This window comes from Littorina saxatilis, linkage group LG14, assembly GCF_037325665.1.
Source record: "Littorina saxatilis isolate snail1 linkage group LG14, US_GU_Lsax_2.0, whole genome shotgun sequence".
In the NCBI taxonomy this organism is placed as follows: Eukaryota; Metazoa; Mollusca; class Gastropoda; order Littorinimorpha; family Littorinidae; genus Littorina; species Littorina saxatilis.
The window spans coordinates 13,539,390-13,564,850 of record NC_090258.1 but is presented as its reverse complement, the minus strand read 5'-3'; the positions used below and the strand labels follow the sequence as shown (position 1 = coordinate 13,564,850).

Here is a 25,461-nt window from a genome sequence, read left to right as displayed (position 1 = left end):
TTGCAAACCAAAGAACCTTTCAGAGTGCAAATGTAGAGCAAACTTTCAGTCCTTTACTCATCGTAGCTCTCAAAGTTGCAGGGGCTGTGACAGAGGCCAACAGTGTGCTACGCTACGGGCCCAGAGAAGGACCTTCTGACTATGCTCACCCGGAGTTCAAGTCTATTTTCCTGGATGAGATCTCTGCAAGTGAAAAACAGGCCGCTCAGAGCGTGTGTAAGGCGTCCGACAGTGCCTGCGTCTATGACTTTGTGGTGTCCGGCAGTGAGGGTTTTGCCCTGAAGACCAAAGAGTCCAGACAGGAGGCTCTGAAGGAAAACGCTGCCGCCAGTAAGTTATTAGACTTAATGATCTTTGTACGCTGCCTCTCAGTAGTATGTGCTTGTCTCGTCTTTCCTTTGAGAGTGAGCAGTCGCTTAAAGCAGAACATCCTGTCTTTTTTTTCCGTTGGTTTTTAATTTATGTTTGCTCGTTTTCTGTCACACAAACGTTCTTGCTTGTTCACAAATTAACCTGCCAAATGGCTCACCTTTCGATAACCTGACATTGATAAGTCAAAACTTCAAACATGCTTGCTGTTTATTGAAGATAATTGTTAAAACGTGATAAATTTACGACTGTTTTTCCGTATAGAATGCATGTGCCTGTAGTTGGTATGAGTGAGTGCGTCGCGTTCTCGCTGTGCGCCTGTCTGCGAGTGTATGAGTCCTTGTCGATTTGTGTTTCGTATAATGTTCACTATGTATTTTATATTTTGTAAGCGCCTAGGGCTATATTTAGATTAGGCGCACAAATGTTCATAATAATAATAATAATAATAAATTGACATTGTTAGTTATATGACTGTTCAATACTTTGTTTTGGTAATACCTATGTCTGACTAGAAACTTTATTCATTACTTTTGACGAAATACACTTTGATACGAACTCTTGCATTTTTGATCATGTTGACATTTACAATGAAGCCAGTTTCTGATAGAACAGCTTAGTTTGCGAACATACAAATTTACTACTAAGTTTTGGTTGCTTCTTCTTTTGCTTGTCGCTCACAGAAAACAGGCTGCCTACTCTTGAAGTGCCAGATAACGTGACAGTGACGACAAATATCGCCAAGACCTTCCGAGTCAGTGCCTATGACCCTGGCGATACGGTGACCTACAAACTGGCCAATACTGGCAACAGTCCCATTCGGATCAATAAAGCCACTGGGGACATAACTGTCATTGTTAATTCCAACACCCCGGTGACGCTTAAGTGAGTGACATTTTGCAAGTTTTCTTATTGTGACCCATTTAATTTTGGCCAATAGTGTGAAATGAAAGTGTAATTAAGATATCATTTTTTGGATGCTATTATCAAGAAACAAATACTCTGCTGTTTATCTTCGATTAAACCCACCCCAAATATATCAACGCGTACAATAACCTTTTCAAGTTAACCTGAATTTCTTTGTGAATCTTTCAAAAAAAATGTCCTTGTTTTATAAAGGGCGAGCAAAATAGACGTTTTAAACCTTATGAATAGATTTTTACACAACACTTGTGAACGTGTTTTGAAACTGTCTACATTACTTAAAGGCATATGTACGCGCTCCCGTGTTTACAAAGTGTAGTTTGCCCATAATCGATGTCAAACGCACCATAAGACCATATAATGACGATATGTCACCATGCGCGGACCATAATACATGCATTACAGCTTGTTCTAGCCTCTGAAAAAGTGAGGATGTCAACAAAGCCGCGGTGTTAGCTCCCTTGCATCAACGTTACATGTGTTGCCAAATCTCCAAAATGAAAATTAACATATCTCAACATTGAAGGGGTCCTAGACCACAATATTTTGCAGGGAACTTAATTTAGCATGTCTCCAGCTGTTGGTAAAGCAATTAGCGTGTATAGTCATCGAGTACATATGCCTTTAAGGCTGAATTTGTTCTTTGGTCTTAAAAAATAAAACAAGAGGCGAAGCCTTCAAGGCTCCCGTAAGAAATCAACAAACATTAACACAAACTCATCCGTCACACACACACATACACACACATACACACACACACACACACACACACACACACACACACACAGACTCGCACACACTGACACACACCCACACAAACACACACACACACACACACAGACTCGCACACACACAAACACACACAGTTAAAACTAACGCATCATATCAACTCCATGTATAATTTTCAAAAGAAGGCAAACAGATAAAATGACTGTGTATTTGTTGTTGGTGCAGTTGTCCTTGAATGAGATCTTGTGCAATCCTCACACACACACACACACACACACACACACACACACACACACACACACATACACACACATACACACACACACACACACACACACACACACAGGCACTGTGTTCATTTGCAAATCTACCATCAGCTTATCTGTCTTTTGCACTGCAGACACTAAGCAATAGGTACCTGCCATGTGGCCACTTTTTCCACTGCTGTCCTCAGTCCCATACTTTTCATCAAGACTTGTCACCATGCCGAGTGGATCTAAATTCGGAAGTCTTCATGTGGCTGAGGCATATCTGACATAGCGTCGATCTTGTAGGTTAAAGGCACAGTAAGCCTCCCGTAAACCATCACAGAGCTCCCCGAGCGTCTAAATACAGTACAAGCATACTTCCATTTGAACGCTCACCGAACGGGAACATCCTGGCTGCTTTCTGTCGAGCGTGAGACATTTTCAAAGAATTTATTTTCGTAGACTTGTTCCGTTAACAACAACGGCGCCTCGTTTTTGCGCTAGACCTAACTTTTAAAATCTAAATAATAAATTGACAGCTTGTTACACAAACATTCTTTAATCATAAAAGAATTCGTTTTTCATCAAGACAAGATCAGAACAATTCGAAGTTGTGAAAGTTTAAAAAAAGAAAAGCCCGGAAGCTGGGTCACGCAAGGGTCGTAGCAGACGACGGCCGGTTTATCAGTGCAAATCGCCGTTCCTCTCAACAGTCAAAAGCCATCGCTAGAGTTCTTGTTAACCACAGTCGTTGTTTCGTGCATAAAAAAAACGTGCTATTGTAGATAAGCTCACGTCGAGTCGCATTCAAATGACTAACTATGACGACTGTATTGTGAAAAGGGAAAACTGGATCACACGGGTTCACGATGGCTCAGGGGTAAGATAAACCACGCAAAAATAAATTCTTTGAAAATTGTTCGCTCTTTACGGAGGGCACCTAGGATGTTCTCAATTGGTGAGTGTTTAAATGAAATGGTGTTTGTACTGTGTGTAAAAGCCTGACCGTATCTGTGATGATTTACGGGAGGCTTACTCTGCCTTTAACCTCCTTTCTGAAACAAATGGCAAAATGCGATTAGTTATGATGACTACAACCTACACAAATATAAACAGTGTTTTGAAACAGAATAGTCAGGTTATACAAGCCACTTTACCTATGCAGCATGGTAACCCTACAATATGCAAAACATGTCAACTGACTGCAGCAGCCTGGTTCTTAAAATAATTCTGACGGTCAACACAACCAACACACTATTCACATTCCATTTTAAGGAGCAACGGAGGTATTATCTGAGGGTCTTGTTTAAATGATAACGATCAACTCAGGAGGGAAAAAACAAGAAAGGAAAAAAGAAACCACATCAACCGCAGAAAAATACAGAATCACTGTGACACCATTGGGCCTATTTACAAACAAATGCCACAGCAAGCTTTCTTTGGACGACTGTCGTTGTCTCAAAACTCACATTCTACCTTCTGTCCGAAAGAATCTAATCTTACGTTGTACTGCCTTGAAAGAAAATGCCAACAAAGACAAGAAAGCTGTTGCAAGGTAAGCTTACCAAACGTTACATAGCGAATCATGATAGTGCGTAAACAGCAAACAGTACAATCAAAGAGAGAATCGAGTCTGGAATGAAACGCGATACAGATCTAGCATTCAAAAACTGTCTTTCAAGTTCAAGGAAGTTGTTGCAAGGTAAGACTTACTAAATTGTACAGACAGAACCATGACAGTGCATTTTTTGAATCTGAGGAAAAAATCGTGATCATTTTGACTTTGAGAACAGATTCATTCCGTTTCCTTATATCTGCATGTTCAAGTAAATGATGGACAGTTTTTTTCGGGCAGAGTAAACTTAACTTGAGACTCTACTGCAAGTCTTGAAATTCACATAAATCGAACCACGAACAATTAAAGACATCCAAACATTACAGGCACTTTAGATCAACTCATTTCACAAGAGGTGACTGCCTAGCACTGTGTTTGACATCCGTGTCTGCTGAAATAAAAAGAAATTGAAACAAAACGGATTAACAGTAGGTGACACGCTATCAGAGTGGGAGACACTAGATCTGTCTCTGTACTTACCGGGTTACGGCTGCCAGATCGACACTGCGCTTTCGACAGCTCTTCCTCGCGTGGACATTGGAAAAACGCTGTGCAGATCAAATTGTAGGAAATCTCCCTTTGGTAGCTTCTTTATTTACTTTTCTGGAGCTTAGAAACCGAACAACATGAAATCGTCTTCCCCGAATCGGCGAATGCAGAAGTGAGAACTGGAGAAGTGAATCTATACCACAATCCTTCGCGCGACCCCTGACGTGGTCTTGACACCTGACCTGGTCTACATACCACACACCACAGAAACCAGTCAACTGCTTGTACCCCTTCAAAAGCCCCACCACCCGTTTTCTTTGGATACACGTTTTAACTACACACATGCCAACACAATGTTGATCATTGCTTCAATATTTTGAAGATGGTGCTTGAAAAATAACCAGGTGAAATGAGTATGTCGGTGTTTAGTCAAATGTTAAAGTTTCTACCACAGACGCACACACGCACGCACAGACAGACAAAGTTACGATCGCATAGGCTACACTTACGTGAGCCAATTAGATGGAAGCTATTATCTGACAATATTTCTTTGATTTCTGTTAAGTCTTCAGTTTCTTCATTGATTTTGATTTTTCAGGGTATTTGCTGTAGACTCCTTCGATGCACAGTCTGTCGTTCAGACTATCCCTCTGGTTGTTTGCTTTGGCTGTAGTGGTCATGGTCAGTGTAATTTCACACGTGTTCAGACTGCAGTGGGGAACATCAACTTCCAACATGCTGCCTGTGACTGTTCTACAGGTGAGAAACACTCAAAGAGACGTCAAACTTGAACTGAAAAGTTGTTTTCACACAAAAAAACGGTTGCGTGACAGCTCGAGCTAGATTATATCAATAATTACTTTTCGCAATTTGTACAAAACAAATTGGTAGTTAACCAGCCTGCATCATTGAAACCTGTACATTTCATTTTCATTGACATAAAATGTTGAACTTTGGACAAAATCAAAATTGATGATAACTTTGTTTTTTGTCTTTGGTTGACAACAGGTAACACGAGCTTTTTACATTGTAATTTTTGTGTTGTTAATACAACAAAGATTTAAAGATATACCAACAATTCTCAGTTGTTTTTGTGTTGTTTCTTTTTTTGTTTGTGTTTTGATTTTCATATTAGTGCGTTTTAATTATTTCATGGTCCTAATAAAATAAAAACCGGACTGATTAAAACAAACGTCAAATTACATATGCTTACTAGCTTAAAACATCACATTATTTTCATTTATCTTTTTATAATTTGTTTGAAACATGAATTATTTCAGCTCGTGTTTGCTTATCTGTTCCAGGCTGGGCAGGTGCTAACTGCCTCGAGGATTATGACGCCTGTTCCTCCAGCCCTTGCCACCCACTGCAGACCTGCACTGACAAAACTCCTGCACAGCAAGCTTCTTCCAGTGTGGGTTACACCTGCAGTGCTTGTCCCACTGGTTACAAATCTCCTGCAGGTCTGTGAATAATTTTTGATTCCTGCTTTGTCCTTGAGTGTTGATTATTTGCTGCTTATGTGTGTATGCACTTTTAGCATTTAGTTTCACAGATACGCATTAAAGACGCCTTCTGTTCGTCATGCAAAACTAATGCTTACAACCACTCTTTAGATTTAAAGCTTGCACTAAATCAAAATCGAAGAAGTGTTGTAGGGATTGATAACATATGTTTGGCTTCATTCCCCTTTCAAAAATGCATTACTCTGTGCATTTGTATTGCACTTTCAAAGCTTTTCTATTTTGTTTTGTCGCTGACACTTATTATACTTACCCTATGTGATGATACTAGTTTCTTGTGCTGACTATTCATCACATAATCACTGGTTGCTCTCTAGGTCAGGCAAACCTCTGCCTTGATGTGGACGAGTGTGCGGACGACGCGCTGAACGAGTGCGAGGTGACGTGTAACAACACGGCGGGCAGCTACCAGTGTTCCTGTCCTGATGGCTACCGGCTGACCAACAATCTTCGTTCTTGTGCCGACATTAACGAGTGCGCCGAGAAGTCCCACAACTGCCAGCAGATTTGCAACAACACTGACAGTGGCTACAGCTGCCTGTGTGAAAAGGGTTACAACAGGGTCAGTTCTGGTCAATGTGTCCAGTCTTCCAGCACACAGAATATTTGTTCTAACAGCGGGTGTAGTCAAGGCTGCAAAGTCGTTCAGGATCCTGCCACAAACACTAACGTGGCACGCTGTTTTTGTCCCTCTGGATACGACCTTGACCCAACAGACAATAAGGCCTGTGAAGACCACGACGAATGCCAAGACAGTGTGTGCGCTCAGAAATGCAACAACACGGAGGGCGGCTTCATCTGTTCCTGCTACAACGGCTTTCAGCTCAACTCTGATCAGCGTACGTGCAACCCATGCCCCAGTCTGCAGTACGGCCATGAGTGCGCTCACACCTGTCTGTGTAATGGGCGTGGCATGGACTGTCACTCCGTCACTGGGTGCGTCTGTCAGAAAGGCTGGACCGGAAGTCAATGTCAGGATGATGTCAACGAATGTGAAGATAACCCGGATGTGTGTGGAGAAGGACAGGTGTGCACCAACACCAACGGGTCTTACACCTGTGCGTGCCAGAACGGTTATGCCATTGACGACGATGGTGTCTGCCAAGGTAACTTCATCAATGTTGCTGCTGACAATCATTTTTAAAATTATTGGGTTTTTGCTCTGTTAAAGTACTGCTTAACTTTAATGTATTAGCAGCGGTGACACATTTTCCCCCTAACTTGAACATGATGATGGTGACAATTATAATGATGTTGATGACAATTTTACAGATGTGGATGAGTGCAGCAGTGATGCAGGGTGTGGGCAACACCAAGTGTGCACCAATGTTCCTGGGTCCTTTCAGTGTTCCTGTGTATCGGGTTACCAGAACAATAACAGCACATGCACAGGTATGACGGGTACTGCACTCACACACACATACACACACTCACGCGCACACACTAGCACACACACACACACACACACACACACACACACACACACACACACTTTTTCACATACACACACACACACACTAGCACACATATCATGCAAAGTAGATATATTTATGCAAAACAACAAATGTTGATGTCTTACTGTTCATTGATAGAAGTGTCAGCAGCTTCCTGACGGCTTTCACTGCTGGCAGTCATACAAGTCCCGGGCTGGGACTCAGGCGTTCAGTGCACATCAGTGTTGTTTTCCTTTGTCGCTGTTTCTGTAACTCACTCGGTTTTACCAGTTAGAGTTGTTGTCCCTAAGCTGAACCCCCAACCTGGAGGACCAGGGTACACATTTTAGTCTGGCCTCTACCTCACGCGGATCTGTTCGGCATGGTTGGACCTACCAGGGACACGAGGTCCCCGCCGACATAGCTCCGGAGGTTGTCAAGGCACGCATTGATAGAAGAGGACACCTTAATTAATACCTTCCAACTTAGAGACAACAGTCTTACATCTCTTTTGTATAAACTTTGTTTGTTTGCCTGTTTGGGGTTTCTGCCTTAGACGTTAGTAGGTTAAAAGAAGTTGTCAAATTGTATGTAGATATCGACGAGTGTGTGCTGAGTACAGACAACTGTCAACAGAAGTGTGTCAATGTTGGAGGAACTTACAACTGTGAGTGTAACTATGGTTACAGACTCAACACCGATCGCACAACCTGCTCACAAGGTGAGTAAATATTTAAATGTCTATTACTTTGTTTTCTGTTTTGGTCAGCATGTCTGTGGCCCCATCCAATTCCATCTGTATTTGGTCTGTCTATCCCTTTCTCTCACATTCTAACAATCTCTGTCGTTTTTTGTTTTGGCTGTAATTTTGACATTTAATTTTTTAAGTCTACGCCACATTTTGTATGAAACTAGCAGTCACATCGCAAGTAAAACTGTGTTTCGTTTTTGCCATTATTTATTCCACTTATGTCTTGAGATAAGTCTCTGTGTCGATTAAACAGAATGCTGTTCTCAGTCTAGATGGATAAATATTGATTTCACGTGCATTATCTTTTCTGCAGTCTCTGACCCCTGTGCTGAGGAAGAGAACCTGTCGTGTGACCATGGCTGTACACTGGACGACACTGACATTGCTGTGTGTTTCTGCAGGAGTGGCTACACACTAAACAGTGACAAGCAGACCTGTAAAGGTGAGTATTTGACTTTGTTTTTCCTGCGTGGACTACATGTGGTTGCAGATGTGACAAGGGGAAGTCTTATAATGCGCAAAGAAATGGCAACATAAGATAAGTTGATACGATGATACTGCACGTTTTAGAGTGTGTATTGCCAAAAACAACGTGGATTCAATGAAAGTATTCCAAACTATTCTCGGAGACGTAGTTGAGGAATCATACATGTTTTACTGGTTATATGTTTCAGTAGACTGAACCAAAATGGTGCATGTAATATTCGTTTCCTCCTGACATTATTCATTTCAAAGTCTTAAAAGAAAAAGATCGGCATTCGAATTGAAGTAGGGTATGTGCACACTGTTGATAACATAAACATTTCATAATCTGTATGTAAATGTTGCAGACGTGAACGAGTGTCAAGATAACAGCAAGAAGTGTTCACACACGTGTAGAAACACAGCCGGAGGTTTCACATGCTCCTGTCCCACCGGAATGGTTCTTGACAATGATGGAAAAACCTGTGTCTGTGAGTACAATGATTAGAACACCTGCGTTTGTGAGTACAAGGATTGGAAAAACCTGTGTTTGTGAGTACATTGATTAGAACACCTGCGTTTGTGAGTACAAGGATTAGAACACCTGCGTTTGTGAGTACAAGGATTGGAAAAACCTGTGTTAGAGACTACAATTCTGGAACTGCCTGTCTTTGGGATTATGTATTGTAAAAAGTACACTTTAGTTAAGGAGAAACCGCTTGTATCATCACATGAATGTTTGTTGACAATGCAGGGACATTAACATCGAGCACACACACTCACACATCCACAGTTTGTCATTGTGATCAAAAGAAAGAGATAGAACAGGAACAGGACACAGAGAACAGTGACCAATTATTTCCTCAAAGTATGACCAGGCTATAGACACATATTCTAAAGCTTACGACGCAGTTTTGCAGCGCTCACACCAAAACCAGGACACGGAAAAGACCACGTGAGTCTCACGCGTAAAGGTAGTTAAATAACGCTCCACAAAAAAAACAGGTCACAATTAACAAGGTGCGCCGATAAAAACACGGTTTTCTTCCTTTAGACCGTAAAAGGGCTGAAGCAAAAAGTATTCACAACAAAAAATAGGTGAATGCATGCCAGATCGGCATGCACAGTCTCTGCAATCTGCAATCTTAGGACGGATTTAAGTTCTTATCTAACCTATGCCTCAACGTGGATATGACACATACAATTCAGCAAGTTATATTAGATGTGATTTGGCACCATAACAAAAATATTTATTACCAAGTATCTTTTTAACTTAAAGCCCCACTCCGTCTTAAATGAGGTTTACAGAACGATGACATATTTCAATAAAACATCAATACTAACCTTATTGGACACACTGTCAATAACATTCAACAACATTAGAGCCCCACTCCGCCTCACGTGAAGTTTACAAAACGATGACATCTTTAACTAAAACAGCAATACTTATCAAGTTATGGACACACTCACAATACTGACAATATTAACGTGACTTATTGTAAAGAATTACACTTCAAATGTTGTCAATTAATGCACTTTTCATCTATAAATTACCGAAAAGCCAGTTTTGTCGGTGGGAGCTTTACAGAACGGCAAGGTACCACCAATCCTTTGAGTGAGCAATGTCGACATGCTCACATGAAAATTACATGGTTCTGAAGAATCAAGGGAAATCGCGTCACTTGATTTACGTCAAATATGTCTCGATTCTAAATCTGTTGGACATCAAACATCGAAGCAACTGAAACACATGTTCAGCACGGCATATATGGGGAGATTGTTGTGTGAGCGCAGTTCACCTGTTAATATTCATCACGTCAGGTGAGTGACTGGCTGACACAGGTCACCAGAATGCTTTGACTGACAGGCATAATCAGATAGTAGTGATCCAGTCCCCATTACGATTGTTCTGTCTAGTCGGTGCATGGGATCGCTTCGAAAATTCGTTTGCTCAAAATTAGGAGGCCATTAAACCGTTATTGTTTAATTTGCTGACTGTTAGCAAATGATAACAGAAATGTCTCAAACATGATATCATCAGGCTCTTACCGGCTCATGCTGATATCCATTTTCTTGACATGCCTGTTAATATTTGCTAACTGTCAGCATATTAGAAACAACTGATATAACTTAATATTATTTTCTACTGGCACCTTAGTGCCCCAGAATAAATGTAGTATTTCCTCTGACATTTATCTTGTGTGCCATAGCTTGTCCTGTTGGAACGTACGGAAGTGACTGCAGCATGAACTGTTCCTGTGGTGCTGGAGCCAGTCGCTGTGACCCTGTCACGGGTTGCGTGTGCAAGACAGGGTGGACAGGGAACAAGTGTCAGAATGACGTCAACGAGTGTGACATAAGCAGCACACGTCAGCAGTGTGTAGCCAAAGGGGCAAAGTGTGTCAACGTACAGGGAGGGTACAGGTGTAGGTGCGCTGATGGCTTCAAGGCCAATGGCAGCGGTGTTTGTCAAGGTAAAATTGCGTGTAATTTAAAACGTTTTTTTTTTTGTTATTCTAGTTAACATTGAAAAGGGCACTTTTCGCACAATTTTATTTTCATGAATCTTACCTTCAAGAATTCATTAACAATCTCAGTACGTAAGGACTGTGTCATCTTAATTTTCGAATATATAACTTCTTGCTTTTGTTATAGCTGTTACCTTTTTTAATTTGTCTTGTGGTATTGAGGAGAAAACCAACAGCGAAACTTATAACCATTACTTTCAGAACATAAGCAATGTTGGCTGATGTTTTTCTCCTTCCTTTTAGACATCGACGAATGCGCAACATCACCATGCAGTCAGACTTGCGAGAACAGTGCTGGGAGTTACCGGTGTCTTTGCAATGCAGGCTACTTTCTGAATTCCACAACAGGAGACTGCACAGGTAAAATAACACACCCAACACGTATCACTATCATCATTAACTTCATCACTATCATCCTTATTTTTTAGCCATACAGTTTTGACTGAAAACAATATTGTGAAATGTGTAACCGTTGAAGTACTGCCTGTGTTGAGGTTTTTATTCTGCTCGAAAATGTTAAAGTGTATAGTTTTCTAAGTGATATGTTGAATATTTTCTTTTGGCAGATACGTTTACTTCAATATGCTTGTATGCTTATAAAAAAAAGAAGCTTGCCAGCTTCTTCAGAAATGCTCCTTTTAACCATTAGTTCTGTTTAAAAGGAAAGGTTGTGTTAAAATTCGATTACATTTTTAATGTATATCTGCTTCAGTAACTTTATTATTCAGTAAATTTGGTCTTAATAAAGTGCATTTGTCAATTCTTTGTGATCTGAAACAAATATTTTCAATAACACCCTTACACTTGCACCTCATTAGAACAATTTGGATATAGTAGTTCGTGACATATGTCATGGCAACTTTTCCTTAGTTCATGACGCACTCTAAAAATTGTCAATATAGGATGGAAGAAGCCACTAAATTGTCTCCCCAACCCCCACATTTGTTTTGTTATTACGAGCAAAATCAAATACCGCGCGTGCGTGAGTGTGGGCGTATGTGTGCGTGCGTGTTTGTGTGTGCTTGCGTGCGGATGTGTGTGCGTGTGTGAGTGTGTATGTGTGTGTAAAGACAAAAAGGCAACGCGCTGGTAATAACCATGAAAAATATGTGATCACTTTTTCTTTACGATTTCTTCTTTTTCTTTGAATTTCTTCTTAGACAACCAAGCGCAAAGTTGTACCCAGGCATGTGAGTCTGAAAGCGTTCATGACTGCTCTGGTACACCAAACACACGCTGTCAAAAATCCACAGGGGGCTACACTTGTGTCTGTCGAAACGGCTACAGAGAGAATAGCAGAGGCACCTGCATTGGTAAGTTCTGTTTTTACTGTATATTGGGGTAAATTACTAAATCTTGAAGTCATGTGATGTCAAGGGTTGTTTAAAACTGTATATTAATATTGTAAACAGTTCATGTAGTGATTTTATACTTTCTATTTCTCAAGATAGAAAATAACGTATTTTGCTTTACTATTTATATTCCAGGTATACTTTTGTTGAAGGCTATAAAGAAGAGTAATTAATACAGTCCAGTAGGTAATTCTTCAGCCTATTTTTTCCCCTCTCTCTCTCTCTCTCTCTCTCTCTCTCTCTCTCTCTCTCTCTCTCTCTCTCTCTCTCTCTCTCTGTCTCTCTCTCTCTCTCTCTCTCTCTCTCTCTCTCTCTCTCTCTCTCTCTCTCTCTCTCTCTCTCTCTCTCTCTCTCTCTCTCTCTCTCTCTCTCTCTCTCTCTTACAGTTGCAACTTAGGGCACTGTACGTATTTCATATGATACTTTCTGCAGACTTTATAATGTTCAACATAATGTCCTCTATATATTTCAATCAAGACCTGAAATTTGACTTTCAGCGGCCACGCAACTGGGCTTCAGTGTTAAGATCAACATAAACATTCCCCAAGCTGATCTTTCTCAAGAGCCCTCACGTTCCACAATTAAGAAGGAAGGACAAACATTGGTAAGAAGAGGATGCACACTTGTCTGCCTATTTGTTTCACGAGCATGCTGACCTAGTGTTTTACTACCCTTTTAGTCCACCATACGACTATTTTTCCAATCGTGACAGATTCTAGGTGACCCACTAAATGTTATAACGGTCAGGCCGGAACCCTTTTTGTTATATTTAGTCAAGTTTTGACTAAATATTTTAACATCGAGGGGGAATCGAAACGAGGGTCGTGGTGTATGTGCGTGTGTGCGTGTGTGCGTGTGTGTGTGTGTGTGTAGAGCGATTCAGACTAAACTACTGGACCGATCTTTATGAAATTTGACATGAGAGTTCCTGGGTATGAAATCCCCGAACGGTTTTTTCATTTTTTTGATAAATGTCTTTGATGACGTCATATCCGGCTTTTCGTGAAAGTTGAGGCGGCACTGTCACGCCCTCATTTTTCAACCAAATTGGTTGAAATTTTGGTCAAGTAATATTCGACGAAGCCCGGACTTCGGTATTGCATTTCAGCTTGGTGGCTTAAAAATTAATTAATGACTTTGGTCATTAAAAATCTGAAAATTGTAAAAAAAAATAAAAATGTATAAAACGATCCCAATTTACGTTTATCTTATTCTCCATCATTTGCTGATTCCAAAAACATATAAATATGTTATATTCGGATTAAAAACAAGCTCTGAAAATTAAATATATAAAAATTATTATCAAAATTAAATTGTCCAAATCAATTTAAAAACACTTTCATCTTATTCCTTGTCGGTTCCTGATTCCAAAAACATATAGATATGATATGTTTGGATTAAAAACACGCTCAGAAAGTTAAAACAAAGAGAGGGACAGAAAAGCGTGCTATCCTTCTTAGCGCAACTACTACCCCGCTCTTCTTGTCAATTTCACTGCCTTTGCCATGAGCGGTGGACTGACGATGCTACGAGTATACGGTCTTGCTGAAAAATGGCATTGCGTTCAGTTTCATTCTGTGAGTTCGACAGCTACTTGACTAAATATTGTATTTTCGCTTTACGCGACTTGTTTATGACTCTTAAAAACAAGAAAGACAAACTAACATTTTGTATGGACCATATCAGGATGACTTATTCTAAAGCCTGTACTTAACTGGGCGAAGTCGACTAACGGGAAGTATTCTTTGCGAAGCTAGCCGCACAAAGCTTAATCACTGAGTTTCTTACAAACAGATTTCGCGAGTCTTGGTGAAGTCGACTTCGGGCTCAATTCTGGACCGCCTTGAGGATTGACACTTCTTATTTTTGATAATAAAATACTGAAAATATTACTACCACCCACCTTCTCAGAATACCATACGTGTGCCTTGCTCGTTCGAAAATTGCATTGTCAAAGTTGTAAAGAATCAAATGAAATTACCAAACTCAGTTTACCTCAAATAAAGTTTTACATCATTTCCATACTGTCTGAAGATGATTCTGATATCTGTCCCTTTTTTGTGGTCAAGAAAAAGTAAAGTGAAAGTCACGTTCAACCTGGTTTGATATTTTATTGTGGGAACTTTTAAGCTGTTAATGTTCATGAAGTCAGGTGAGTGATTGGCTGCATTAGGTCAGTGACGGGTGAGGTCACGTCAGAGTCAGGGTTCAGGTCGGTCTCCATGCTGTTCTAGGGTTGCTTCGAAAATGATTTAGGTTGACATTAGCCGGCGATATAAGACTTATTTCAAATGTGCTGACTGTCAGCTGACTGATAACAGACATGGTTAGCTGACTGATAACAGCCATGTCTTAAAAATGAAATCAACATTCGCCTGTCGGCTCATGGTGATATCCATTTCTCTTATGTCATGCAAACAATCAGCACACTAGAAATAACTCATAATATCGTCATAGATTTAAATACCGATACGCGATGTGCCTGTTTGTGTGTAGTAATGTAGTTATGTCTTGAGATGATTATGTGGTTTTCTTAGAATATTGGTACAACTCATCATTCCCCCTCCGCTGTGTACCTCACCTACTCCTTCTGTTCATAGTTCTTCATTGTTCTCTTCAAAAATGTCATTACTATCATTACACCCCTTCTTCTCTTCCTCTACCTCCTCATCCTTGCTCTTGTCTATTTGTTTTTAATAAAAAAAAACTGTGCGTTAACATTAATTCCTAATTGCTTTATTTTCAGTTGGAAAAGACGCTGAAAGCATACGTACCTACTGTGCTGGCTGTCAGTATTCATAATATGAGGTGCGCTGTTATTCTTTGGTAAAGTATTATACAAAAGTACAAACGTTTAGCATACAGATGTCTGTGTCTCCTCATGGAACTGCCGAGGCTTCGCATGTTTAAAAAATGTAGTAAAACAACAAAAATACATGCAAAAGTTCCTAGACATGATGCAGGCTTTTAGGGCTTACACAGACAAGTCATCATCAAAATGTTCTTTTAATTTAGTCTACAGAACAGCAATGTAAAATGTATTGTTTACGCATAACTTATTTTTAGAAATAAAAACCTCCGTCAAATTGTTTTCCGAAGATATTCAACGTTTATTTTTTATACATATTCAAGCTCATCTCACAACACGGAAAAATCCCAATCTTTTTAACAATAGGTTTTGTCTTGATCAAACTTGAACAATTAGCTCCACATAGAGGAGAATTATTTATTATAGGTCTCTGCAATATCCCGCAGCCACATTCCGTCGAATACTATGTGAGAAATAATTATGTGTGTTGCAGGCCGGGCAGTGTGATTGCAGACGTGGATGTGGACGTGCCCAGTAAGAGCGCCCAGATCTCTGCCTCCTCCCTGTCTGTGGCACTGGTCAACATCACTGGTCAGAGAGCTGTCTTGGCCGGACAAACTGGAACCGTCGGGATTACGGTTGACGGCATGGAGAGTGAGTTTAGTCTTGGCCGTTTTGTGTGCACTAGTATTGTACCTTTGAATTATCTCTGGTATTGGCCCTTTACATTTTTATTTTTGAAGAGTATGTCTCGGTTGCATATAGATCGGTGGATAGATTCATCGATTCATTGATTATCTACTGATTTGTTTATGGTTGTGTTTGGAGTTGTTGCTTTTTGTTCTGCCCGATGGGCAAATCAGGGCCTTCACAAATGTTTGCTTTGGCCTGTTTACACAAACAATACTATTCAATACAGAACGATGCAGTAAATGCAATGCAATGTCGTGCGATACAGTATACGGTGCAATACATTCATCACATTACAATTATTTGTATAATTGCATGTAAAATACATGCACATAGATGTCTTCACATGAATATACCATAGCATTCTGGCATATCTGGACTGCTATAATTGCAGCTAGATGTTTACGTTAATTATATTTTGCCCTTGGCCATCCCTCCCTCTCCTAGAACTTGAGTTAGGGCAAACACAGAGAAGCAGCTTATGTTGTGGTACCTAAACAATGCACTCCGTGTTTCAGTTTTTTCCAACACGACCTACTGCGATGTATTCAGTCGCTACGTGACTTGTGAAGAGAATCAAGTCTGCAAAGTGGAGAACGGGAAACCTCAGTGCCGGTGGGTGATTTGCACTTTATTGAGTGTTAGTTGCTTGTATGTTTTCTCTGTATTCCACATCTAGTTATTAGTACCAATGTTGCTTTAGAGTATATTGGTTAGGTTTTCTGAAGAGAAAAGTAGTTCTCACGTTCGAACAAATGTGGAGCTTTCAATTTCTCAGATATCTGAATATCAGATGAAAGAGAAAACACTCATAAAAATACCTCTCTTTTTTTTTTACAGAAACTAGCACCAAAGCACCAACCTGAATATGCGGTTGGACACACACACACACACACACACACACACACACACACACACACACACACACACACACACACACACACACACACACACACACACATACACACACGTCTCATACGGTACACCCATCTCGCAGGGTTCTTTCACACACACACACGCACGTACAATAACGTATTTACATAAGACGAACTCTCCGAAGTACAAATAGAAACAAAGGAAGGAGAAGACAGAACGATCCAGATAGACGTTATCAGCCAGATTTAGTTATACTTGCAAAAGTTAAATATAACAAGGATGGCCTGAATCCATGCGTTGCAATTCTTTGGCATTTTTGTTAACTTTTCTCTTTCAGACAAGAAGAGGATGAGTCTAGCTCAGGAAGTGGACAAGGTAAGCTGAAAATATACAAATATTTTTCTATTCGAACAATTAATGAGACGAAAATATCCCAGTGTTTGGAAGGAAAAATAAACGTGTGTTGTCCTGTCGAATTTGAACAGGTGTTAATATAATTATGCTGAGTAGTTCACTGTTTTTCTTTATTTGTTCACGTGATCTGTAGCTGCCTGTTGGGATTCACCTGTTAACCGCCACTGCCTGCACCTCTGCTGCAATCTGTTACCAACATAACAAGATCCGATGGATGTAACGACAACTTTGATCAGGTTGGGACCTGACAGATATGAAACCGACAAATTCGGTAAAAATAAGAAACGTAGGGTTTCAAGGCTAAGACATTTGAGAGATCAAATATGTTTATTTGTTGAACGTGTACGTGTAGCATTATCTAATTAAATTAAGCAGACCTGTAGTTTCTACAAGTTGTTTTGAAATGTCTAAATGTTAATACTGATTTAAACGTTCTCAGAAAGAAAAAAATCTTCGTTTTAGAAAAGTACATGTACTAGATGTTTGATTTGATATGTTTAGATAGTTTTGTACAAGTTTTGTTCCCTAATGTTGCTTTTTCTGTCGGCAGCATTGTGGACCTTCGTTGACGACCGATGTCCGTTCTCCGGAAGGATTAATGTTCCCCGCTTACTTTGTCTTCGCTTGGATGTCTGCCTTGTTTATTCATTCTTTCTGAAAATTTAGAATATATTGTGTTTTATGTTTCCAGCTCTGTTAATCGAAAATTGCCCGTGTAATTTGCATTATTATAGAAATTACTTAAGAACAGTTTTCTCAGCATGACTTATTTGCAGATAAATAACTAAAGTAATAATCACTGAGTATTAGGTGGAGGTTAGTCGATTTTTCATGTTTTGTTTTTATATAGATACCTCATGTTACTTAATATTTGGTGGAGGTGATTCGATGCTTTCATTGTTTTGTTTTTACATAGATAGATAATGCAAGTAAGTAATACTGACTTTAAAGTTGAAGGAAGTTTGATGTATGAAAAATCGACAGCGTTTCCAATTCATATGCTGAAGGGATTTGTTTTTCAAATTAGGTCTGTAATGCTAGTCTGTAATATTAATTCATCAACAAACAAAACTTCCAACTATGCACCTGAAGCAGCCAGGCTGTTGTTTGTCGGCATGTGTCTTAGAGAAAGTATGTTCAACCTAGATCGTATCCTCTGCATAAGCCTGGGCAGATCTAAGGAGGTTTACACGATAGTTTCTATGGGGCGAAAGGTATCTTAAGCGTACCTGTTTTGGGCATTGCAGACAGTGAAGGAATTAAATCGTAGGATTTTAAGGATGTTTATGTGCTCTCCATTATTCGGCCTAGTGAGATGCTAGTCGGTTTTGTCGAAGTTTTTTTTTAGTCAAAGGGGCATTGCATTTTGCAGTAGTAATTTAGTAGGAATGCGTAACTAATATAATGAGTATTAATCTGAATCATCGCGCTATATGGCTGAAGGGACCTTCTCCTTATTTATGTATCTGGGAAGCATGCACCCCCCTTAACTAATCGAATATATATCAGTAAATAATAGTATTCCAATGGAATCAATCTACTTTATGAGATAATATTGAATAAGAGTACTACGCGCTTATTCGATGCAGGACAATATGACAAGAAGGAGTCATTGTTACGGGATAAAAAAAAAAAGCTCAAAGAAAAAGTAAAACGTTTGGTCGAATTTGGCAAATTTTGATGATAAAAAATAAATATTTCAGTAAAACGACAGGTTCTTGAATCATTTTGCCGGAACATTTTACTAGGTTAGCAATGAATTGATCAGGTTTTTCATTAACGGCTTACGATTTGTTGGGTTTCTGGGTGTTATGACGGTAAATAAGTTTGCTTGTTTCCTAAGAGTTTTGCGTTGTAGCATGTAACGTCAGTTTTGAATTATGTTGTGTAGGCTTTTAGACACAAGATCATGTTTTATCTGTTCAGTTTATGCCTTTCTTTTACTTTCTGTAGTTAGACATTGTTTATAAAAAAAACATATCCGCAGTCAATTTGTCTTTTTGGTTCAGTAATATATCAACTGATTTACTAAGCGAATTGTTTTGTAAAACAGTGGAATGACGGTTTTGGGATACAGTAAATTGCGATATAATCTATTAATTCCGGTACAGGAGTACATTCCTTTGTTTTTCCGTCGGTTTTAAATCGTTATGGCTCACAATATGTATTTATTTTTATGTTAATCAACCTTTAATAAACGCATCTTTGAAGCTTATTTTTGTTCTATTAAAAATGTAACTTTTGTAAAGTTTTTTTATGGTAACTTAATAATGATCTACCATCTAATGTACCAATCCAGCCTACCATCCCATTACTTATGATTAGTATTAAATGCACATACATTTGAGCTTAATCATGACAGTAATTTGAGCTTTGCAAAAGAATCATTTTATCAACTTGCGGTTTACTTTCTTTATTCATTTCTGTTTTCACTTTCAAAAACTGTGGGTAGGGATTCTTATTGTCCTTCTTTCCACTTTAAGAAAATAAAACAGCATGTTAATGCAAACATCTGACTTGTTTAGTTATTTGAGAGTCTGCTGTGCGTCTAAGGCTAAGTGTGAGTGGGCAGTAGGAGAGACAGAGAAAGAGAGAGAAAAACACACGCACGCACGTGCACACACATATATACATATTCGACCTTCCCCTACATACATAATTATACACGTATACATACATCCATACAAATATAGACACATAAAAGTACAAGCAGGCAGGTAGACACACAGCAAAACAGACACATATATGCAGAAAGAGAGAGACTAGAAGGCGCGCGTGCGCTCTCACACACACACACGCGCACACATACACAAACAAGTTGTTGACATATCACCGGCCCCCGTAGCGCAGTGGTTAGCGCATCGGACTGTGGGCCGGGAGGTCGTGGGTTCGAATCCCATCAGGGTCATGTGGGTTTTTCGGGCTACGGTCGGCTCCTACCCAGAGTGGAAGTGCTATGGTTCCTATGGGAAGGCTGGAATCACACAGCCGAGTGTCATTCACTTAACGAATGCGACTTTGAGGGTGCTCAGGTTCTGTTTACCTGACCAACACCGCTGGTGCTGCAGTTCTCGGGCCTGGTTGACACCAGGATATATTATGACAGTAGCCTAAGCGTAGAGTGCTGCCCTGTCACGTAGTCTCAAACCAAAAATTGGAAATCCATAGCATCATCATTATAATCATCCTCATCTCATTAATCATCTAAAAATTATAAATTGTCCTTGCTCTTGTGGCCCTTCATGCCCGGAGCTCTCATGGTGACCTTGGTCTCAGTGTTCCTGTTCCATCCTTCCCTGAAAAGTACTTGAACTGCTGTCAGTCTTCAACGTGTGACGTTCTGGGGGGTCGACGGAGGGACGTGGTGGCTGTCTGCTCTCTGGAGGGGACCCTCACTCAGTCTGGCTCCGCGACTTAGCAGTCAATGTCGTTAGTAGGGGGCATAGTAGGTAGTGGGCTGCGTCCGTTAGCTCGGGACAGACCCACTACTGAACACCGTCGAAGTGACTCAGCAGAAGTGCAGTGTCATCTTCCGAGGGTAGCCTACCGCAACGACCCGACATCCCTCCCTGGAGCGTCTGTAAAATCGGCAAGTCTGGCAGCGGAACGAAATTCAGATGTGGATGGAGCAGTGAGTGCAGGGACGGGGCGGCGTGAGAGCACACCGGGACAAGGAACAGGTGTAAGGGAAAAAAAAAAGAAAAAAAAAAAAAAAAAAAAGTTGTTGACATATCAAAATATTGTATTCATGGAATAAGACAAACGGACAGGCATAAGGTATAGTAACAGGTTATTTTGATTTCTTATATACTATGATTTTGTTATCCGGAGACTTCGGATATACGAAATATTAAGGCAATTTATTCCTCTTATCCAAGGAATCTCTTTTTACATCATGTTTCGAAAACCAGGAGAAACATTATGTATGCCCGCAAACAGGCGCGTAAATGTGGATGTAATAATGCATGTTCATGTTTGGAAGTGCATGTCCTTAGGTTAAGTATGTGCGTGGAAATTTAAATATATCGATGGGTTAAAACCAGAACCATTTAACTGGTTTGCGGCCATTTTGAGAAATGGCCACTTGAAGTTTTTAACCCCTCAAAAAAAATAGTAAACACAAGATTACAACCTTCATATTTTAAGCAATAGATATAGAGGAAGAACTGGTCATGTACAGTTGAAATCAATTTAATTAAACTACTCTATCATATGAAAATAACGTATAATTTGTTCTGCTTCCAGAATACGCTCCTTCTTTTTTCTCAGTCCTGGAGCTAGAAAAGCCCAGCGCACCATAGCTGCTTCTGACTTCCAAACAGATCCCACTGTGGCCTGTGCTACAGCAGTCAGAAGCAGCCTCCTCACACATAGCATGTTCTGCTTCCAAGCAAAAGCTTACACTGCAACACTAGTTTAAATTGTATTAATGTTTATTGCCGCAATAAACACACATATTTCAAGTCACACACTAAACCATCATTAAAGAATTATGTATTCGTCTAATGTATGGCCTAATGAACGCACACCTTTTACACACAATTAAATTGCAGGTATTTTCCCATGGCCAAAAAAACCACATTCTTTGTTAACATTCCAAAAATAAATTGTATTTTGGTTGTTTTCCTAAGAACTCAATAGTAAATCTTATTTTGTATCAGCTCATATTGTTTTGCATTACGCACAAAAACTACAAACCCAGCAACAACGACAAACTGACAACACACAAAACGAACAAAGCAGCACAGAAACAAGCAAGCAAACAAGAAAAGCTTCACTGATGATCAAGCTTGGCGCATTAAAACCAATCACACAAGGACAATAAAATCACGAGTTCTAGATTCTGATTTCATGATACCCTGCGTGTTCATTATCAATAAAAACAAATTGGCATTCTTACCTTGTGATGTACTTTTTTCTTCACAGAAGTGTTGTGCACAAAAGTCAAAATCAAAGTCAGACCTTAAAGCACATCCCTGTATTTTAGATCACAGTTTCAGCAGAAAACCAAACTCTAAGTCACCATCAGACAGTTTTGTCAATATAACTTTGATGACCACGTATCAGTTCCACAACTGACATCTAGTGTGCTGGTAAAAAACGTTTTACACACATATGATCTCTGGCCATCTTTCAGAAAGAAAAACTTCCTTGAAACTTGTCTCTTTTTTGGAGCTGGTTCTCCGTCTGTTTTCAGGTAAGTTCTTGTTCCCGTTTCTTCAATTCAGTGACAAACAAAGTCTTTCTGTCGCTCATATGAAGAGAGCGAATAAAAGGCCTGAAAAATGTCTTGCCTTTCTTCTTCTGATATTTTGCTGGAACACATCATTTTACACTTTGAACAGTCGACCTTCTGTACTGCTTTTGCCCTAGCCGTTTCACCGGTTGTCCTTGAGTAAGATTGACCGCTCAGTTTCTTTGTTTTTCTAATATTATTCTTCCAGGTCTTAGGGTTGCTGAGTCTTTTTCGACTAAACTTCTTCTTTGGAGGTGTCACATAGGATGCCTCCTTCCTCGGAGATGGCAGTTTTTTTTGCTGGGGTTCCATAACAAGATGGAGGAGATGCTGTGGTAGATTCACATGAAGGAGCAGTGTCAGACATGTCACAAGCTGAAGTGAATACACCATTAGGAAAAAAATCAAAGTTAGTATCATCTGAGGTGATTGTATTTGTAGTCACTGGGGTTGAATCAGAGTCAACATATGCTGAGGTAGAAGCACACACAAAAGAAATATTTACAGGTGTTGGGCAGCTGGATTCATGTGGAGGGGTGGAATCACAACCAGTATGTATTGGAGTTGATGCACGAACAGGAGAAAAACCACATTCACCATGTTTCTCGGTAGACTCTTCGATTGAAAAATCAACAGCACAGTCGTCATGTTTCAGAGTAGATTTTTCCACTGGAGACGCTTCACATTCATCAGTCAGGTTTCGGAGTTGGTGCAAGGACGGAAGACGCATGTCTGTCTGGTTTGAAGTGGTTTTTCTCCTGATGCATGCATCATAGTGTTGTGGCTGATTCTTGAGAGCTGTCAATGTCAGGTAAATGGGTTCCATCCGCACATGCACTTGTGGATCAATGCTCGGTCTGATATCCACCACAGGGTGAGTCTGACGACTGGTAAATATTTTTACTGGTCTTTTGGTCACGTTTGCCAGCGCTAGAGGTAACAGATCACCTGCACGAGTGTTCCAGCAACCACTTCTTCTTAAGTCCTCAATCATTTGAAGTATGTTCATAAATCTTTCATTTTCGTCAATGGTTGGGAGATCAAAAAAACCGGAGTAGGGCTCTACATTGTCCATGATGTGATAACAGACTTGTTCTCTCAAATCATTGGGACGGGTTACTTGTCCAAGATGGAAGCATGATGCTTCGAAAAAGCCATTTCCATTTCCTGGAACTTTAATTCTCGTTAAGCCATTGGCAGTGAGAAGATTCTGCAACCTCATCCCATGAATCCGGAGGACAGTCTCCTGAAATGCTTGGTGCTTTTTGCTTGCCTGGACGGCCATATTCACCTCCTGCTGAACAGCATCTGCACAATATATAAAGACTATGAATTCTTCTTTTAAACTGGCAATTACTACTACAATTATTTACTGATAAAAAAGTTAATTGCCTTCGTACCATCGCTGCTGCATTTAAACTGTAAACAGTTTTCGAGTTTTTATTCACACACAAAAATAAAACATAAATACCCGATTACACTGAATATGCCTAAAGTATCCAGGCGCGTTTTGTAAAGAAGGAAGTAAGTGAGTAAGTTAGAAAATAAGTGTTTGGGTGTGTGTGTGTGTGTGTGTGTGTGTGTGTGTGTGTGTGTGTGTGTGTGTGCGTGTGTGTGTGTGTGTGTGTGTGTGTACGTGTGTGTGTGTGTGTGTGTGTGTGTGTGTGTGTGTTTTGATACTTACCAGACTTTGTACAGGGAGGCGATGTTTCTTGGGTTTCAAGAATCATTTGCTGAATCAAGTCCTCATCTGGCCAGTCATTCTCCTTCGACATTGTAAAAACCTGTGATTTAAGAAATATATTAGTCAAACTCACAAAAAAGGGTGGAAATAGCGCTGTAATAACATTCATGTAATAACATTCATTCATCCATCCATAGGTTACAAGCAGACAAAAATTGTCATTATCTGCCCTGAACATTCACTGAGGTTATTGATTTCATTTTTGTATCGAAAACTAAAGAGCTGAAACACTTCAACATTCATGAACACACACACACACGAAACTTGATAAATACGCTTTTACCAGCCTGTGCTTTTATTTAGGAAAACAAAACTATACACACAAAAGCTAGGGATCAGTATGCAGATTACAGAATTTAGACAATCAGAAAGTTTCCCTTATGAATACGAATCAGAAATTAAGCTTTAATGACTTTTGTTCAAATGGGGGAAACAAAAATATATGATGATACTCACTTGAATCTGTGTCCTGACTCGAGCAACAGCAAAACAGACTGTGCAGCAGATGTACAATAGGCAGAATGCTGTTCTTTGAGTTTTCAGAAAGTGGACCAACCTTTTGTCAGTTTGTTTTCTGTGGATTAAATTCGCGTCATTTTTGACGTTTCGTTGACACGACCTTGCGACACCAAGCCTCATCAATTTGTTTCCATGAGAAAATAGAAACATTGTATCAACATGACACCTGTCATAACAAGCTATGCTGATAACGGTACATCCGGAGTTTGAAATTCGGATACTGACATGTGTCGCTGACCTGTTTTGCTTTCCACACTCCCACACAAATGTCATTTTTTGCCGACAGCAGACTCCGCCACTGCTTGTAACACCCTTCTGTGTGCTAGGGGAAATCCCACACCACACTGAGAGGGTGAAAACCAGATACACCCACCGCTATAGTGACCTTGTCTGGTTGCGCTGAGGGCAGGGAAACTGACTGTCACACAGCGATCAGAAGAGGTCAGGTTACGATGGCTGCTTCTGGCTGGCAGATAAACACTCCCCATTACTCACATGGCTCAGAAGCAGAACAGACTAAACTGAACTTATAACGTTCTGCTTCCAACCTGGATGGAGTTAGATGGTTCTGCTTCCAAGATGAGTCCGAACATTTCTTGGAGCCAGAACAAATTATGACTTATAAATACACAATAATCCAAGATTTTCAAGAATCCTTCACAGGAAGTGAGAATCATATTACCATAAGTCTAATGACTATAAAATTGCAAAACCAGTTATTTTGAGGTAATTGGTTCTGGTTTTAGCCCA

At 40.0% G+C, this 25,461-nt stretch overlaps 2 protein-coding genes across 2 annotated transcripts in view; one reads left to right on the top strand and one right to left on the bottom strand.

Annotated features, from left to right (window-relative positions):
* Positions 1–21,513, top strand: part of LOC138946856 (fibrillin-1-like) — a 26,356-nt gene extending 4,843 nt beyond the window's left edge. The window contains exons 4-20 of the mRNA XM_070318259.1: positions 67–330; positions 1,053–1,254; positions 4,973–5,133; positions 5,679–5,837; positions 6,215–7,003; positions 7,170–7,289; positions 7,926–8,051; positions 8,395–8,523; positions 8,912–9,034; positions 10,754–11,017; positions 11,315–11,431; positions 12,921–13,027; positions 15,170–15,231; positions 15,726–15,886; positions 16,441–16,537; positions 17,136–17,173; positions 21,458–21,513. Coding sequence (XP_070174360.1) covers positions 67–330; positions 1,053–1,254; positions 4,973–5,133; positions 5,679–5,837; positions 6,215–7,003; positions 7,170–7,289; positions 7,926–8,051; positions 8,395–8,523; positions 8,912–9,034; positions 10,754–11,017; positions 11,315–11,431; positions 12,921–13,027; positions 15,170–15,231; positions 15,726–15,886; positions 16,441–16,537; positions 17,136–17,173; positions 21,458–21,513 — 2,975 coding nt within the window. The remainder of the gene's footprint in view (positions 1–66; positions 331–1,052; positions 1,255–4,972; positions 5,134–5,678; positions 5,838–6,214; positions 7,004–7,169; positions 7,290–7,925; positions 8,052–8,394; positions 8,524–8,911; positions 9,035–10,753; positions 11,018–11,314; positions 11,432–12,920; positions 13,028–15,169; positions 15,232–15,725; positions 15,887–16,440; positions 16,538–17,135; positions 17,174–21,457) is intronic.
* On the bottom strand, positions 21,245–25,461 carry LOC138947177 (uncharacterized). The gene is made up of 3 exons (XM_070318616.1): positions 24,649–25,461; positions 24,133–24,232; positions 21,245–23,756 (listed from the first exon to the last, which is right to left on the bottom strand). The coding sequence occupies exons 1-3, from the start codon at positions 24,982–24,984 to the stop codon at positions 22,684–22,686; spliced, it is 1,509 nt and encodes a 502-aa protein (XP_070174717.1). The 5' UTR covers positions 24,985–25,461; the 3' UTR covers positions 21,245–22,683.

Coding starts and splice junctions, on each gene's coding strand:
- LOC138947177 (XM_070318616.1), bottom strand. CDS start 24,984: ATGACATTTGTGTGGGAGTGTGGAAAGCAAAACAGGTCAGCGACACAT. Junction 24,233..24,648: donor GAGTCAGGACACAGATTCAA/GTGAGTATCATC, acceptor CTTAAATCACAG/GTTTTTACAATGTCGAAGGA. Junction 23,757..24,132: donor GCCTCCCTGTACAAAGTCTG/GTAAGTATCAAA, acceptor TATATTGTGCAG/ATGCTGTTCAGCAGGAGGTG.